The sequence below is a fragment of the Canis aureus genome, chromosome 22 (assembly GCF_053574225.1).
Source record: "Canis aureus isolate CA01 chromosome 22, VMU_Caureus_v.1.0, whole genome shotgun sequence".
Taxonomy (NCBI): Eukaryota; Metazoa; Chordata; class Mammalia; order Carnivora; family Canidae; genus Canis; species Canis aureus.
In genome coordinates, this window is record NC_135632.1 from 45,172,094 (window position 1) to 45,190,018 (window position 17,925).

Consider the following 17,925-nt stretch of genomic DNA (forward strand, 5'->3'; position numbering starts at 1 on the left):
GTCCATCAATAGATGGAGAAAGAGGTGCTATACACATAAAATATGACTCAGCCACAAAAAAGAATATTTTTCCGTTTGCAACCATATGGATAGATCTAGAGAATATAATGCAAAGCAAGATAAGTGAGTTAGAGAAAGACAACTACCATATGATTTCACTCACATGTGGAATTTAAGAAACAAAACAAATGAACAAATTAAAGAAGAAAAGGGATACAGACCAAACAACAGACTCTTAACTTTAGAGAAGAAACTGATGATAACCGAGGGGAGGTGGGTGGCTGGATGGGCAGAGTAGGTGATGAGCACTGAGTACAGATGAATCACTATACTGTACACCTGACACTAATATAACACTGCATGTTAACGATACCAGATTTGAAAAAAATAAATAAATAAAAGAGAGCAGGCTGTTAGCTTTCCTTTTCTTACTGCCAGGAACATAGCTGCGGCTCTGGAAGTGGAAACCAAGAGACAACATGTATGAAAAAAGGCTGAGTGCAAAGACCAAAGAACTTGGTTTCCTGATGGCATCATGCAATTGCCTACCAGTCCTGGACTGTCCATTTTTACGTTTATTATTATGAAAGAAAAGTCAAAATGGTTCAAAAATCCAATGGGTTAGGATCAGCTGCTAAAAGTTGGCCTTTCTTTTACATGCAGCCAAACATATTCCTAACTACTTTTGAAATCAGTTGTTTAATCCACTTACTTAGGGAAGAGGACTGGCCGGCTAGTTACACTCAAGTGCCTAGATAAGAACAATGCCAGTGGCTGTCAGGAAGCAGTGTTGCTACTGGTAAGTCTGGCCTCAAAGGGACAGAATGACAGTTCTGGGAGGCTGGAGCGTCATGGGATGTGGCTGTGCATTCACATTCTCTGTTAAATTCCAAGAGCCTCTACAGTTGCTGGTTCCCTAATTCCGATGCTGCCAGAAATATCCTGTGTGCAATTCACACTATCACCTGAGAATACCACACGCACTTTTCACGAGCTGGATCTTTGTCAATAAGCTCATAACCCAGACTTCACAACACAAAGAACACCAGCAGACGGCAACCCTACTAGAACAAACACTTCCAGGATCCCACCAGATTCCCTTGGGCCCCTGAGGGGCCCACCTCCTGACTCCAGTATGTGTCTTCTTCCAAGAGCCAGCACCCAGGGGTCTTCTTTGGAGGCTTCCCCTCAGCCTACTAGACCACTGTGTCCCCACCTCACCCACAGAGGGCAGAAAGTGCTAGAACTTTTATTCCTCGGTAGGTGGCTTATAACCAATCACTGGTGCTACCAGGGAGCAAAAGCCCATCATGCTGACCTTCAGATGGACCTCGCTGAGTTGTGACTCCCACCTCAGAGCTCCCCTGCAGGATCGGGCCGAGGCCACCCTGAGACCACACCCTGCCCCGTCCTGCTTCCCTGCCCCCTCTGCATCTGCTTCGGGGAAACTCAGCCTAAGACACCCAGGTTCTCCTTGATCTTTTTCGTGTTTTCTTGTTTGCCTTGGCTTAGCAGTCCATCTTCATCGCTCTCCTTTTAAGAGGTGTGGTGCTGCTTTATGAAAAAGATTTAAAATCCAAGACTCCTCTTTTCCCCTTAAAAGAGGAAATTATTAAATTGCTGTTTTGCAGCGCATTAGAAACAACAAAAAAATTTCAGAGATTTAACACCTTTTTTTCTAAACTACCCCCTGCTTTCCCCCCACCAAATAGATTTACCCAGGTCCTGCAGTTCTGGGAAGCGTCCTTCTTAATTGATCCTTGTTGTAGCTATAGCTCTGTTGACATTTCTAAAGCAAAATGTGGCCTTCCTTCCAAACACAGTGAATACACAAATGCAACTTTTCATATATGTGAAAAGTGAGCCCAGCCGGAATGCCGAGGCCATGCGGTGATTGGAAATGGGGATCTAGGTTTCTCTACCACCTCCTCACTGCCCACCAACACTGTGTTTTGGGGGGCAGCCTGGCTCTCAGGCAGGGCTTCACTGGGAGGTTACAGTCTCTCTGACTGCAATGGCCACGGGCAATCCAGGTGAAGGACCCAGAACCTGGCCTCAGGGTACCTGCTCCTGGCCCACCACCCACTCTTGTCTGCTCCAGGAGGAAGATCAGCGCCGCCAGAAATAGCTCAGAAATGGGAAAGGCTAGGGAGCGTGGGGTTGACCTCTGATGAGCAGGATGGGGAAGACCAACAAGGGAAGACAAGAGAGAAAGAGCTTGCCACTGTGTCAGAGCCTCAGATGGGCTTGGAGCCAGGTGAGGTTTCTCTGCCTGGCATGATGCAGGAAGTTCAAGGTAAAGTCACCAGGGTGCTTGGGGCGCTGGATTAAAAACAGAAAAGGGGCGGAAAAGACTTATTATTTTCTGAGTATCGATATCCACCCTCAGGGCTCCCTTACAAGGGCAAGAAGCGAGTACATTCATCATCTTAATGGCCGGGCCAAATGACTACAAACATCTAAGGGTTGCATTTTACTCGAGGCTACTATTAAGTTGACGAGAGACACCGGAGAAAGCAGAACACAATGAAAATCAGTTCCTGCCCTGAGCGAGAGCAGTGGCAGAGTGAAGGCAGGATGTTTGAAATCTGCTTCCATGGGTCTTCCCAGCTCCACTGAACACATCTTGTTTTGTTCATACGTACAGATGCAGTTTCTGTGTGGAAACTTCCATCTGAGAACAGGCCAGGGCCCTCCCACAAATATAAAGGTATATAAACATGTAAGTGTCTAATCTTTCCCACTCTATCCGGCTAGAGGCTGGATCATTTTTATCGTCTGGCGCCATCTTGAGCAGTTTGCCTTGAAAGTGAGAAGAGAGAAGCCCTTGTGAGAAAGACGCTGCCTTTCTATGGTAAAGGTAGATAGAAACTGGAAGGTTCACTTTACAAGTAAAACAAACTTATGAGCCCTCTATGCCTTTTGTCGTAAAGAATAAGCCGTGGAATGCCACAAAAGCTGACCTGGTGCTTTTCTGCCCCCAAAGCCAACTAGGAGGCCAAGTTTCATTTGGAATTCACAGCACTCCTCTGAAAGAACAAACTAAGCTTTCCTTCACACAACTTCTAAGAGACGTCGTTATCATGATCCTCCCCCTGCTTACTCACTGGTCTCTTTCCTTCTGCCAATCCCAAGACTGAATCTTACCTTCTGGTGTCCCTGGCCTATTTGCTCTTTCTTGGCTCTTCCTCCAGCATGTCACACCAGCTTCTGTCCTTTCTCTATTTTCTCAATCCTCAGGGAAGAACACAGATGGCCCCTCACTGTCTACCTGATAAAATTCCGATTACCCCACCGGGCTTCACGGGGACTGCAGACCTTTGGGCTGGTCCTCTCCCTGCCCGATCTGCAACACTCAGGGCCTAGCCCTACATTGTTTGGGGAGTACATTAGTTTCCTCACTCTCTAAACTCTGATATTATTCATCACACATATCACATATTTGAACCATTATATATCTTGGATTTTAAAAAGTCAACATCCCCAAACCAAAACTTCTAATACTTCAGCAAATAATAAGTAAATGAAAAAAAAAAAATCAACAGGCATTACTAAATCCAAACAAACAGGGGTCACCAAAGCTGGCTCATTTACTTAACTGTTATATAGTTACCAAGTCTTTTTTTTTTTTAATTCTAGTTAACAAATAGCATAATCTTAGTTTCTGGAGTAGAATTTAGTGACTCATCACTTACAGAGAATACCCAGTACTCATTTTATTTACCAAGTTTTTCATTATTTTTCATGTAATTTTATTTTTTAAGTAAAGGCTATTAAATATAAAAATATGTTCAGTTTAACACTAGTTCTATTTTTGACATTATGAAGGTACACATCCATGTATGCACACTCATGTAATCCCCTTGGTAAGACCCAAGTCTTGATTTTTGGTTTAAAAAGGCAACTTACATGCTTTGTCTTGTAGTCTTGCTTTTTTCCCTCCTCCCCTTCAGCATATAATCTTGGTCTGGAGTAGGTGACCAATATATACCCTCTGAGTAAGTGAATGCATTATAAAGTTTGTGCTTGTGTGTAGGGGGGCTACCATGGCAGGCTACGTATCATGTACAAGTAGTTGGCATAGGCCCCAGTTATTCCTCAGCATTTCTCATTTTTTAAAAAAGATTTTATTTATTTACTCATGAGAGACACAGAGAGAAAGACAGAGACATAGGCAGAGGGAGAAGCAGGCTCCTTGCAGGAAGCTCGATGTGAGACTCGATCCCAGAACCCTGGAATTACGACCTGAGCCAAAGGCAGATGCTCAAACACTGAGCCATCCAGGTACCCCAGCATATCTCATTCAATAAAGAAAGAAACTGAGGCACAGTGAGAAGACCCTTGGCTCAAGGTCACACGGACTGCAAGAAACAGAGGTTCTGCGTCTGCATCTGATGGTCGTGAGAACCTAGCTTTCCTTCTGCTCCACTTTGGCTGCTTGCTACATTACTTCTAAGAACTTCTGAAACACAAACTCCAGCTTAGCTGCTTCTTGCAATCACTGCAAAGTACAAATATTCCAGCCTGTGAAGTTTTCAAAACGTCACTGGCTTTAAAAATGCTATGGATACTACATGTAAATCGACCCTCTCCTTCCCCCAAACACACACTTGCACTTGAACTCCCAAGCTCCAATCTCTTTGGCTAGTTATCTGCCACCCAGGGACAGGTGTGAAATGCAGTCAAGCCTGCACACATGCTTGGTTCTACCACAAATACAGATCCATGTGACAAACAGGCAGGCAGGAGAATGTGCTTACAGCATACGGAAGACAGCTAAGCTGGAGGTCACAAACTGGTAGCCTATGGGCTGGATGTGGTCAGTTGGATGTTTTGTTTGGCCCATACAACGTTCAGAGAACATTTTAATTAGCTGCCAAAGTCATGAGATTTCACATAAAAATGTGGATTTCTGGCTTTTGTTGAAAAATAGGAAGTCTGACAGCACCAGTCCTCACTCCCACCTGGTAACCATTGACTGCTGCAGTGAATTGCCTGCTCTCTCTGGATAAGGCTCCATTTTTCCACAGTCTTCACTGCTTCTTATTGTCCCACACCTGACACCCTTACCCTCTTTACAATACTTGCCTTGCCCCACTCCACTGCCCAAGTCTGCAAAGTGTATGTCGCTAGATCTAAAGCTAGAACCTTGGCAAAATTTCATGAAGCTAACACAACTTCTGGAAGCCTAGAAAATGAGGTGCTCAGGTTGCAAATGCTTCCAACCCTGTGGGTATCTCCAGCAGGTGCTGGTGAGCCTCACATAGCTGTGTTGCACCTTTCAGGGTGCTCCACCCCACTTACAGTTGCCAGCAGCTAGGTCTCTGTACCACATGGGTGCATTTTTCCAGAACCGGGTCGATTGGCCATGCACATTACAGAAAAGGGAGTCCTGGGGAAGGCGCACTCCTAGAAAGCTTCAACCATTGATACCCTGGGAGGAGGTGTAAATCTCCCAGCTCTCTCTACTCTGTGGTTTGTGTTTTGCATGTCTCCCAGGGTTGTTCTGGGATGAAGTCCCAGTGCCCACTGTGGCAGCTGGTTTAACAACACCCTCTTCATTAGCTGCTTCCACTGGTCTATTGCTGCTCTACCTTCCTCCCAGTGCTCTAGCACCTGCCAAATGAACTGCCCTCAATTCCTTGCTTCAAGGTCAGTGTCTGGGAGATCCAAACCAAGAATGCACTCACACTGTGGAGAAGAGACTAGGTCAGGGGCCTGCCCTTGTTCTTTCTAGTCCAGCATGGCCTCCTCTGTAACTGAGCTGTCAAGCTCCTGAGTCCCCTTTGCACATAAAGGTCGCCTGGGAGCTCTCTTCCACTAGCCTAAAGCTTACAACTGCCCATGTCCCTGTCTGTTTCCACACAGGTCAATACGATGAAGACATACCCTTGAACCCAGCCCCTTCTTTGAGCTTATCTGTCTCGGTCACAGGAGGCATTCCTGAGTGCAGGAGTCCTAACTGACAAGCAGCTTCAGCCTAAGACAGCAGGCATCTGCATTCCTAAAATGTCCTAAGGTCACCCCGCCACTAGGAACATTGCTGGTCCTTTGACCCACATGGGCAGTCTCTTTCCATCTTGCTGGTTCGCTCCAGTCCCTCCTCCTCTGCCCTCTCACCAGGCTCCAGCCAGCTCTCTCCTTCATCAAATAAACTCACCCACCCCCCAACTTTGCAGTGACAGCGGCAGCCAATATCAACTCTCCAGAGGCCCATCCGTCTTTCTCTAAGCACTTAGCTGGGGACTTTGGGTACCTTCAGACTAGCTGTCACAGTCATCACTTCCAGCAGGGCAACGTTTTAGTGCTGTGGTCAGTAGCTGGCCTCTTGTGCTCTGCTTGCTGACATGCCTTGCACCCCATTAGGCCATGAGTTCTTTGGGAGCAGGGATCAGATCCTACTCATCTTTGGGTCCCCTGGCACTTAGCATGTACTTAAAAACTGCTGTCTGAACAAATGCATTCCTATTCCACGGAGGCAAGAGGAGCCAAAGCCTCTATGCCAAATGGCATCACGGTGAAGAAATTAAAACTCAGCTTTCTTTTGACTCTGGGGCGACGTGGTAGTATAGCTCCAGCAGGCACCGTTCACGTAGTCTGTGGAGTGGTGCTCTGGGAGTGTCACAGAATCTAATGTGAACACGACTGTGGGATTGTGTGATACAGATGGGCTCCAAATGCATTTCTTCCATTCTTTCTTAGTCTCCCTTTCCACTGTGCCCCTACCTCACCCTTAAGAGATCCTGCACACTGCTCCACAGGTGGCCACTGTATTACCACTGGATGCTGTGCCCCAGCCAGCCCACCAGCCAGCCAGCTGGTGGCCACCAACACTTTAAGTCCCATTTTATAGAGTGTTTTCAAGTTAGCTTGATGGAGGTTAGAGAAAAGTCAGCAGATGGTTATCCATGTGCATCCCACATTTTTTATAAGCCGCCTTCCCTTTCAGGAAAGAATCAGCATAAATCTATGAAAGCAGCTTTGCGTTAGAGAGCACAGAAGAGTTCATCTTCAGGGAGATGTTTTGTTCAGTCCCAGAAATAAATACATCACGAACTGTGTGATGACACAGAAGACTGGAGACCTCATAGGTCTAGGGCTGAGTCTCCTGGTGGCTACAGACACAGGGATAGCTCCCACCCTCCTACCCACATCACCTGTGCAGCCAGGTGAGGCACCTGAGCTGAGATCTGAGGGCAGAGCAGTTGATGAAAGAACATGGGGGTGGAGGGGATTCCAGGCTTGATTATAATTGGATCTGAGTGCACATGTGGGGGATGGTGAGCAATGAGGCCAGGGGAAGAGGGAGGGCAGGAAATGCGGGCTCAGAATGGCCTCTTAGGGAACAGCTGAGGAGTCCAAACTCCATTCTGAAGAATGTCAGACAGGAAGAGAGACGAGATTAAGTTTCTTCTCAAATTTTTATGGTATAACTGACATTATAGGCTTATTTTTTAAATTAAGTTTTTCAGTTATGTATTTACTGTGGCAATACTTTTTTTTTTACATTTGCTTACTATTTTAAATGCTTGCAAGATTTGTTTTTGCTTATGTCTACTTTTATTTGGCCTTAACTTTATTTTACAATTGCAATTTTGCATACTTTATCTGTAAGTATCCTATTTCTCAGGAATAGTTTTATGCTTATTAAAGCTTTAACAGTTACTGAAGCAGATGCTGCCTTGCTCATATGCTCTAGAACCAGCCAGAGGATTGGTCACTTGAAGCCAATGCCCTCCAAGCCAAAGGTCTTCCAATTTCTCACTGCTGGAGTTATTTGCTCACTCTAGGGAGCATGGCCCATTGCCAGAGAAGGCTGAAAGTGTCAGGGAGTTAATGCCCTTGGAGTGATTCTCTGTAGATGAGTGGTAAGAGTTGGTATAGAAATCCTCTAACAGCTTCCTTACCCCTGGGGGTGTTTCTGAGGGGTGTTCCAGGATCTTTGGGGATCCTCAGTGAGATAGAACCCGGGTTCCCAAGGCTTGTGTTCCTATCTTTCATCCCTTCCCTGTCTAAACTCACCACTACAACAAAGTGCCTCCTGAGATCACCCCCAAATAAACTACCTATACCTACATATCATTGTGCTGGGGTCTGTTTTTGGGGAAACTCAAACTAGGAAAGTTAACAGACTTCATGAATTCTCGTATATTCAAGGATGTCTTTATTTTGTCTCCACAATGGAGGGCAAGTTGGCTGGGTATAGAATTCTCAATTCATAAGAGAACCTATTCTGATTTTAAAAATACTGTTATAGAAAAGAAGCCTATGGAACACTGGTTTCTTTGTTTTCTGTTAGGTATAAGTAGTATCACTTTCATAGTTATCAAATTAAAAATCTCATGCAACTGTGTGTTGACATTAAAGTGCTCTAATATTTTTGTCTGATGTTTGCAGAGTTCACTCAAAAGAATGGAGATCCTTCCTTGCTGTCTACTCATGTCTTCTATTCCAACTATTATGGAGCTACTTCTCTTTGCTGATTGGTTTCTACCTTCCACATCTATAGTCCTCAATGTCATCCTTCTTTATTGCTTTGTTCTTTTTCTTTGAATTCTCAGAGACCATCTCAAATATGCCCTGTACAACAATGCATCAATTTGCCATACTGCTAATTCTGCTTTTTCCTGATTATAACATATCTTTAATTCTGCCATCGCTTTCTTGGTTTCATTTTATTTCCTTCTCTGTCTACAATCTTTATTTTTGTTTGCCTCTCAGTTCATTCCTTTTTCATCCCAATTTATTGTTCTACTATCTGATCTTTTGCTGTCTCATTTTTTTCTTAATTTAGTCAAGAACAGAAGTGGATGCTCTATAGAATTTACTTTTGTTTTCTACTAATAATCCTTCAAAAAGGTATGTTTTCCTTCTACATCCTGAGTTGCACTTTTGTTAGTTTATGTGTTAGAATCTTTTTGTAGGGTCCACTTTGGTTCTGTTAGGTCTGTGCAGGGTGACTGGGCTCTCCTGGTTCCCCTTTACCACCCACCTGGGAGCTGTGAGAATCTTGCTCTGGACTGAGTAATACCATTTACACCTCCGTTTGGAGTTGTGGTTGTGATCACAGGGGATGAATTTTTTGTTTCTTTACCTTCTCTTGCCACATTGAGGGTCATCTCGCCTGTTTTTCTAGTTGGGTCTGCCCTTGTGGCAGCTACATGATGTCTCTGTGCCCTACAACATTTCTCACACTGTTTCCCACATCCTGAAGAGCCCCTGATGTCAACTTCTACCAAATTGAAACTGAGGCTCCCTATGCCAAAGGTTATTGGGATTCAATGGAAAAGAGATTAGAATGATTAGCTGTAGTAGCTAATGACACATCTGTGGTCTTCTTGGGTACACTGTCCTTAACTGACTAGAGTCCCTCAGCCAGAATGCTTGGGGGGCTACTTACTACCCCTTAAGGTGTGCTCAATGATACAGGGGTCAATATGATGCTCTCCTGCCATTTTAAGAGGAGACACTTCTGCTGAGTGATTTATGCTCTTGGGAATCCCTCCACCTCTTTCCATCCTATCAATCAGACCAAGGCTACATTTTATGACAGCACACCCTTAGCCCTTTCCCTGCCTCATCCTACTTCTTTCACTTCTCTCCCACAGCATTCCTCCACTATAGCAGATCCATGTAGTAGGAGAGAATGGGAAATGCATGTAAAGCTCCTGATGTAGTTATATATCTATATATAACTATATATAGTAGGTGGTCAACAAACACTATGTTACATCTCCCAAATAGTTACAAGACTGAAAATAAAATGTTCATAGCAATCTCTGTGAAAGACATTCATTACAGTATTTTTAGAGAAGGTTTATTTATTTATTTAAGAGAAAGAATGAGAGAGGAGAGAGAGAAAGCAAGCATGAGCAGGCAGAGGGGTAGAAGGAGAGGGAGACAAACAGACTCGTTGCTGAGCAAGGAGCCTGATATTGGGCTCGATCCCAGGCCCTGAGATTATGACCTGAGCTGAAACCAAAAGTCGGATGCTTAGCCAACCAACTGAGCCACCGAGGTGTCATCATTCATCAGTATTAAAGAGAATAAAACTGGAGTAAAATATCTACATAATAGGAATTTGAGTGTAATACATAGTATACTTTATGATAGAATATTATGCAGCCTCCAAGCTAAAAAAGAAAACTATGATGAAGGGAAATAACATAAGATATAAGAAGCTACACCTTTGTTTGTGAGATATTACTACCAAATCCTATATACCAACTGAGCGGGACTAGCTCAGAAACTTCTAGCAGACAACAGAGAGAACAAAGCCTAGTCACAGAGAGGACTGTGTCTACAGTTAAAAATACGCAAAGTACTCAGGGAAAACATGGCTATCCCTAATTCTGAGACCAAAGAGAAATTTCTCCTGTAGGTCCTAAGTGAGAGGAATCTGCAAAGTAATATGTCACCAACCATATCCTTTCAGTCATCACAGCGATGAGTTTTATAGATCTGTCCTTGAGTGAGCCCCTCTCCTGCCACCCCCTACAGAAAGATGGCATAGCAGCACAGGAAATTCTGAAAAAGAGATTCTATATGGAGTCAGAGATACTAGAACATTGCAGATACTTGGTTCTCTCTTGACTGGGCTTAAACCAGGACAATTTTTAGGGTGTAGAAGACAGATGGGAATTATGCTTTTCTCACGGTCCTTCTTGATTGCTTTTGTGCCCTCCCCAACCCTGGTGCTCCTAAAAGCTATTAAGCAGCAGAGAGTTTGAGATGACGTCTTGTAAAGTTCTTGGAGTGTGCCACCAATACAGATCGCTCTACAGAGTGTCAGTTGCCCCCCAAACAGGGCAAGGTTGGTATAATCCTATCAAAACTGTTGAGCTTGCCAGGATCTGTGTCTGAACAGAAGTTTGCCCATTGGCTTGAATGTGTGCTCATCTGTGGGCAGGGGGAAGCTTTCCTCAGAAAGTGATTTTGATTCCATTTAACACAGACATCAAGGCACTGCAGTTCCATGTTGTAAACACTTTGGAAAGCTCCAAGAATTGCCTTCAAAACTGCTGTCAAGAGTTAGAGCAACCACTGGGGAGGGTGAGATCTGTCTGAACCCACTCATTCCTGTTGCCTGCTGGAAACTCATTCTTTTTTCTTCCCATAGGTGGTTTGTTGAGTTGGATTATGGGAAAGGAGAAAATACCACCTCCTTTTTCCTTTCTGAGTCATTCTACTTAAACTTCAATTTATTCATATACATGAATTCATGCTGAAAAGCTCATTCAGTTAATGAAAATAATTTAATTTCCTCAATTCACTCAAATATATCATAAATAAACATGCCAAAGCACAGGCTGACATATGTGACCCCCCTAATGGAAAACATGAAGTGCACTAGTGCTGATAACAAGCATAATAAGCAGTGATCTGTCCTCATTTCTTATCTTGTTTTTACAACTACTGACATAAAACTGAAATTCTCTAGAACACTCTAGTGTTTGGAGAAGGGGTTAGACAAAAAACAGTAGGGAAAGGGTTCCATAAGAGAGGAAGCATGGGAGACAATGTTAGATATGGATATTGCTGTAGTACTCTGTAGGTATTTATGGTTTCTTCTTGGGCTGTACCAACACACCTTCTAAGTCCCAGGAGAAAAAATTCTCATGGTTCCAAATGATATCCCACATAATGAAACAGTCTTTTCAGAATCACTACACATTGCAAGCTATGATGAAAGTCAGAAAATGCACCAGATGGAACAAAGACTCTCTTTCAGGGGTGCCTTCCTTACCTTCTGCCACATGTTGATGAAGAAGAGCTCCCGGGAAACATTGAAGGACACATTGGCATCATAGGCATCATCCCCAAGGTTTGAGATGGAGATGTTCAAGGAAATATTCTTCACAGCCCCCAAAGCTAGATATGGGGTTTTTCCATCAACACTGTAATGAAAAATAAACAGCAATGAATTCCCTGAAGCTTTCACTAACATGAGATATCAGAGGGTAGCTGGGGGTTGGGAGAAAAAACTCTCCTGGGGTCAGAGCTACAAGTTCCAGGAACCCCATTAACCAGCCATACATTCTTGGGCAAACAGTTAGCTCCCATGGGCCTCAGTTTCCTCATCTAATAGCCTAACTCGATATGTTCTTCTGGAGCTCACATCAATCTCAGAAAATTATAAGACATTTAATACCCTAGACATGTAATTTGGCCATGTAATCATTTAAATGTTTTTTAGTACCTACTACAGCCACTCACTGCTACTCTGTTTGCTAGAAGAGAGAACAGTGAATAAAACAGAGTTCTTGCCTTCTTATGGCTTCAGGGAGACAGAAAACACATATACCAAGCAGCAAACATATAGGTCAGATTGTGCTAAAAGCTACAGACAAAACTCACAAAGGGTAAGAGGGGTGGAGAATGATGGATTTGGAGGGAGAGTGGGTTACAATTTTAAATAGGGTAGTTGGGGATGCCTCACTGATGAGGTGACCTCTGAGTAGAAACCTGAAGGAAGAAAAGGAGCAAGTTACATAGACACCTGGGAACTAGCAAAGGGGAAGTCATGCCTGGCTTGTTTAAGGACTGGCAAGGACACCAGAGTGGCTAAGAGCAGTGAGCAAGGGGGAGTGTGGGAACAAATGGGCATGGGAGGCAAAGGAAGTAGGGGAAGACAGACCATATGGGGCACTGTGAGGCCATCACAAGGACTTGGTTTGATTCTGAAATGAAACTCCTGCAGGGCTCTACACAGAGTGGTGAGATTTGACTCCCACATCTGAGGGTTCACGTTGGCTGTGATGCAAATGGTCTGTGGAGTGCATGGTCATGGGGGAAGCAGGGAGCCTGTTTAGGAAGCTCTCAGAATAATCCAGAAGGCAACTCAGACCACAGTCATCAAAGCCAAAGTAGTGAGAAGAAGTTATGTTCTGGATGTATTTCCAAAGTTATGCCAACAGATTTTGCTGATGGATTGATTGGATGAAGGGTATTAGGGAAAAAGAGTTACAGATGGCTGCAAGGATTTAGGCTCAGCAATTGGAAGGGAAGAGTGGTCATTCATTGAGATGGGAAAGACCACAGATGTAGAAAGTTCAACAGAAAAAAAATTCAAATGCTTATTGGATATTTAAGAAGAGGTGTTGGACAGCTGGATGCATAAACCTTGAAGGAGGGCTGGAGATACACATTTGGGATGGAATGGATATAATTGCTAGGGAATGAGTATAGATAGAGAAGAGGTCTCATACTTAGGAGCTGCAGGTGAGGAAGAGAAGAGAAAGCATGACAAGGGGGGTAGGAGGTAAACCAAGAGAGATGGTACCTAAATGGCCACAGAAGCAATGTTTCAAGGAAGGAATACTCAATTTTGCCAAATGTGGCAGATAGGCCAAAATAACATGAAGAATTAGGATTGGCCACTGGAATTAGCCATCTGGAGGTCACTGATGATCTCAATAAGAGCTGTGTAAGTGGAGTGACAGGGATGAAAGCTTGGAATTGGCTTAAGAAAAAAAAGAGTAGAATAAATGGAAACAGTAAGTGCATTCAACTATTTGGAGGAGTTTTTCTGTAAAGGGGAACAGAGAAATAGGATGGGAGCTGAGGATGGGGAGTGGGCTCAAAGCAATTTTTTAAAAGATGGAAATTATCATATTTGCACAAGTATGGGAAGGATGTTCCACAGAGAGAACAATTAATGACATGACAAGGAATAATTGCAGGATGGCCTGGTAAACAAATGGAAGGGCTGGCCTCAGCTAGTACAAGGTCAGAAATTAGAGCCAATGGCACCAACGTGTTAGTAAATGGGTGTTAGAAACAAAGTAGAGGTTCCTTTGTGATTGCTTCTATTTTTCACTGAAACAGAAGGAGAGTCAAAGACTGGGAAGGGAGAGAAGGAGTAGGGAATGTTTGAGGGGTGAAGAGATGAAGGGAGATGGCATCTCAGTAAAGCAAGGGAATGAGCAGGCCATTAATGGGATGAGAAGGGGGTGAGGACAATGATGAAGATGCACATGAGATGGGTGACTGTTAATGTGACATGAGCTGTGGACAAAATAAAACCACATTGGTAGCCAATCTTTGGCCAACCAGTTAGTGGATGATGTGATTAAGCTTATGAGGGCTTGTGTAATGGACAATTGGTATTTTTGGCTGCTCAGCATCCTGACACCTTCCTGTTAGGGAGGAACCCCAAGATAGATGGGAGCGGCACATCAGAAGAGAGGAGGTTGACCCTGCCTCTTCCCTTCTCTTGATAGCTGAAGTTTGGACACCTGATTATGCAGTCATGTGATCTCAGGGTAGTCAGTGGCCTCAGAATGGTGAGCAGATGCTCCCAACCAGGGCCATGAATTTTGAGGGTTGCACAAAGATACCCGGGCCCTCTGAGGTCATCTGAGGGGAGCTACAGAGAGGTATTGAGAGCCCAGAGGTGGCATCCTGAGCTAAGCCTGGTCTCCCCTGTTTCCCGTTCACATTGGTTCTCCAAGCTTCCTGCCTAGGCTCTGAACCAGCCCATATCCTAGCACTAAATTCCTTTTCTGCTTAAATTAACCAGCACGTGTTTATTGTTGTTTGCAACCACTAATACAATGAATAGAGCATGAAAGAGAAGAGAAAGATCTCAAGTCTCAGTAGGCTGTAATACTTTGAAACACAGATTGTTGCAGGGGGAACAATCCTCATAACCCATCCGTGAAGAGAAGACCTCACTTTCCTGCAAGCCCTGGCTCATCAGCAAGAATAACATGTGCAACGAGAGATCTGATGGCCTTGCTTTTTGGAAGCAAGAGCTCTAAGGATCCAAACAAGATGTGAAAAATTAACTCAGAGAAAAGTTTCAGATTCCTGAATGGTCTCCAATAAATTAAGACCCTGACCTCAAGCTATTGTGGCAGTTATGTATTATTGTTGGCCATTTTAATTTTAAACAATTGATGGGTTATTTCTGTCCTCCTGTTTGCTTTTATAAGATTACAGGAGTAATCCTTGGGCCTTGAGGAGTTATGAGGGAGTGCTATGCTTGCTTTCTCTTGAGAAGGAATCACGTAAGCACTCGAAAGCAGCCCAGTCACATCAGAAAGTACCCATAGTTTCCAAAAGGAACATAGATGATACAGGAAAGCATAGGACCGTGGGGGTAGGGAGCTGCCTCCTCATTCCAGTTTTGTCATTTGTGATCAGCCTCTTTTCCTCACATGTAAATGGCAAGAGAACAGGCCAGGCATGTCTAAGCTTCTCCAGCACCCTGAGCCTGGGCCTCTGTCACTTCATCAGGCAGCAAGGACGTTCCTAGGCTTTCAGAGTCAAGTGATGCTAACATGGCTCCATGATGAAGGGAAGGCAGGCGCCTTCCAGGGTGGAATGTGAACTCAGACTTTTTTAAAAAGGGGTGCTTCAGAGCTGTTTTTGCTCATTCTCTACAGTTGAAGTCCTATGTACGAAATGGTCTGTCTCTGCTTCCAAAGCTATTCTTAGAAATGAAATGAAATGTAATTTGCCTGATACTGGGTGCTTTGAAACATGTCATCTTTCTGAAACTTTACAACACCGTGAACCGTTCCTGATGTTAGTCCCATTTTTAGAGGCGAGGAGATGGAGAAATAGAGATAAGGTGGTTGGCCAGGATGCTGTACTGGGCTTAGGAAGCAGCACCTCCTCTGCCTTCAAAGCCCTGCCCCCTCCATCATAGGCCCCTTCAGATCTCCCTCTTGGGGCAATAAATCTCCCTATTATGAGCCCCTCCAGTGCTCACTTTGGCAGTACACATACTAAAATATGAGCCCCTCCAGCCCCATGTGCTCCGTCAATCCTTCATAGCATTTACCAGGGTTGGGACGACATATTTATTTCTGTGGTTATCTAATTAAGAAACATCTCTTCCCTATTAAAATCAAAGCCCCAGGGGGCAACGATGCCAGTCTGGTTTTGCTCAATGAACAGACTTGTGTCAGGCACATAGTAGGTGTTCAGTGAACCCTTATGGAATGGTTGAATAAACATGCCCAACATCCCCACAACAGTTCATCAGCTCAACCTTTGTACTTTACAGCTGAAGAAGATGAGCCCACCTCCCACCCCCAAAGGGGAACCCACTTTCGTCAAGGTCACTTAGCCATGGAGGGGCTGAGCTGGAGCTAGTGACCAACTTCCTGCCCAACTTCCTTTGGCATGAAGGCCATCTTATGTAAGCTCCATCTCAGTTGGGAGGAGTTTTGGCAAGAAATATCTTTTAATGACATCTGAAAAGAACAGAACTCCACAAAGACCAACCTCTCTTTCAGGACTGAAAGAGTAAGACAATCTGGAACAGAGGGTTTTCACCAAACATCCCACAGGTGCTTACTTATTAAAGAACTACCTTTCTAATTTTCTGGAAATTTTATTCCCTAAGAAATTTTCCCATTAATTCTAATTTGCTTATTTAGCCTCTTAAATGGGTCTTAATACTTTGTACACCACTCACTGGTGTATTTTTAAATGAAAAGTGTTACTAATAGTCAACATATGATACAAATTGTGCAGTTTCTATAAAGCATATCTGACAGCAAGTATACAGCCTGCTGGAAATACACTGCTCATTTGTTATGAAAAATAACAAATATAACTGCCCTAATACATCTTATAGCAGCTGTTTTTGAATATGTTGGGCTTATATTTAAGTTTAGCACTGATCTGATGTTACTGCTGTCAAGTTGGTAGCTGTGTGGTGCCCATGGCTCACTGCAGAACCTGTTCCCTGACTTCACTCATCACCGTACATTCAGAGTGCACAACACTCAAAATTCCTCACCAGGTAGATGTGATACATTTTTGTACCAACCACCATATGCTGAACAACTGAGGCCACTTAAAGTAAATTCTTTCCCCTCTACAGTCATGCAAGCAATTTTATGCAGATATTTTTTTGAGAAGGTGCTACGGGAAGAAACTAAAGTAGCTCAATGGTGTTTAATAATTAATGATGCATTGGATCATTTTAGATTTTCCCTAAGTCCTAAAGATAAAAGCTGTAACCTTATTTAAATAATTTGTGGTTATGAGCCCCTTCCATAAAATGTAATGCTTTTATTTTCTTTTACTGCTAGCTTCAATCCAGCCTGAGTAAAGAATGCTAATACAGGAGTTAATCAAGTGCATTTTAGTCAACTGTATTTGAGTTTTAAAAACTTGTTATACCATTATTTTCTTTAAGATTTTATTTATTTATTTGACAGAGAGCAAGAGAGCACAAGCAGGGGGAGGGGCTGAGGGAGAGGGATAAGCAGGTTCTCTGCTGAGCAGGGAGCCAGACATGGGGCTCCATCCCAGGACCCTGGGATCATGACCTAAGCTGAATGCAGACACTTGACCAACTGTGCCACCCAGGCACCTCTTGTGATACCATTATTATTATTGGTGATATACTTGCCAACCACAACTATATTTGATCATGAGAACCAGGATAATAGTATAAGGCAGCCAAATCCATTCATTCTTTTTCTTTTCTCCTTCCTTTTTCTATCCCTGCCCATTCTTCCTCCCTTCCTTATAGTTATTTATCCATCCATTACTTTTTAAAACTACCTTCTCAACTTAAGTGCCAGGGATACAAGTCCCAGGCCCCTAGGAGTTCATAGTCTAATGTATTTACAAAAGACAAAAGTTGATGTCAACGTGTGTGAAGTGCTGACCCAGAGGTATGAAGAAACAGCCCTAGGAAGTCCCTTAAACTATGAGAGCACAAAGAAGGGATTTTCTTCAGGGACAGTGGGGGTGAGGTGTGGGGGAGTGGTGGGGAGTATTTGGCAAGGTATTACTGAGGAGGTGAACTATGAGTCCTACAATAGCATGACAGCCCTGTCAATAAAATAAAGACAGAAACAGACACACACACATATACACACACACACACAGAGGCAATCCTCAGTTTTCATGGAAATCATGGAAATCATATTAAAAAGGACACTGTGAAGCAGATCA

At 43.7% G+C, this 17,925-nt stretch overlaps 1 protein-coding gene across 4 annotated transcripts in view; it reads right to left on the minus strand.

Moving 5' to 3' along the window:
• ITGA9 (integrin subunit alpha 9) overlaps positions 1-17,925 on the minus strand; it is a 353,430-nt gene that overhangs the window by 131,055 nt on the left and 204,450 nt on the right. For all 4 annotated transcript variants that reach the window (XM_077865823.1, XM_077865822.1, XM_077865824.1 and 1 more), the window contains exon 18: positions 11,747-11,897. In XM_077865823.1, coding sequence (XP_077721949.1) covers positions 11,747-11,897 — 151 coding nt within the window. The remainder of the gene's footprint in view (positions 1-11,746; positions 11,898-17,925) is intronic.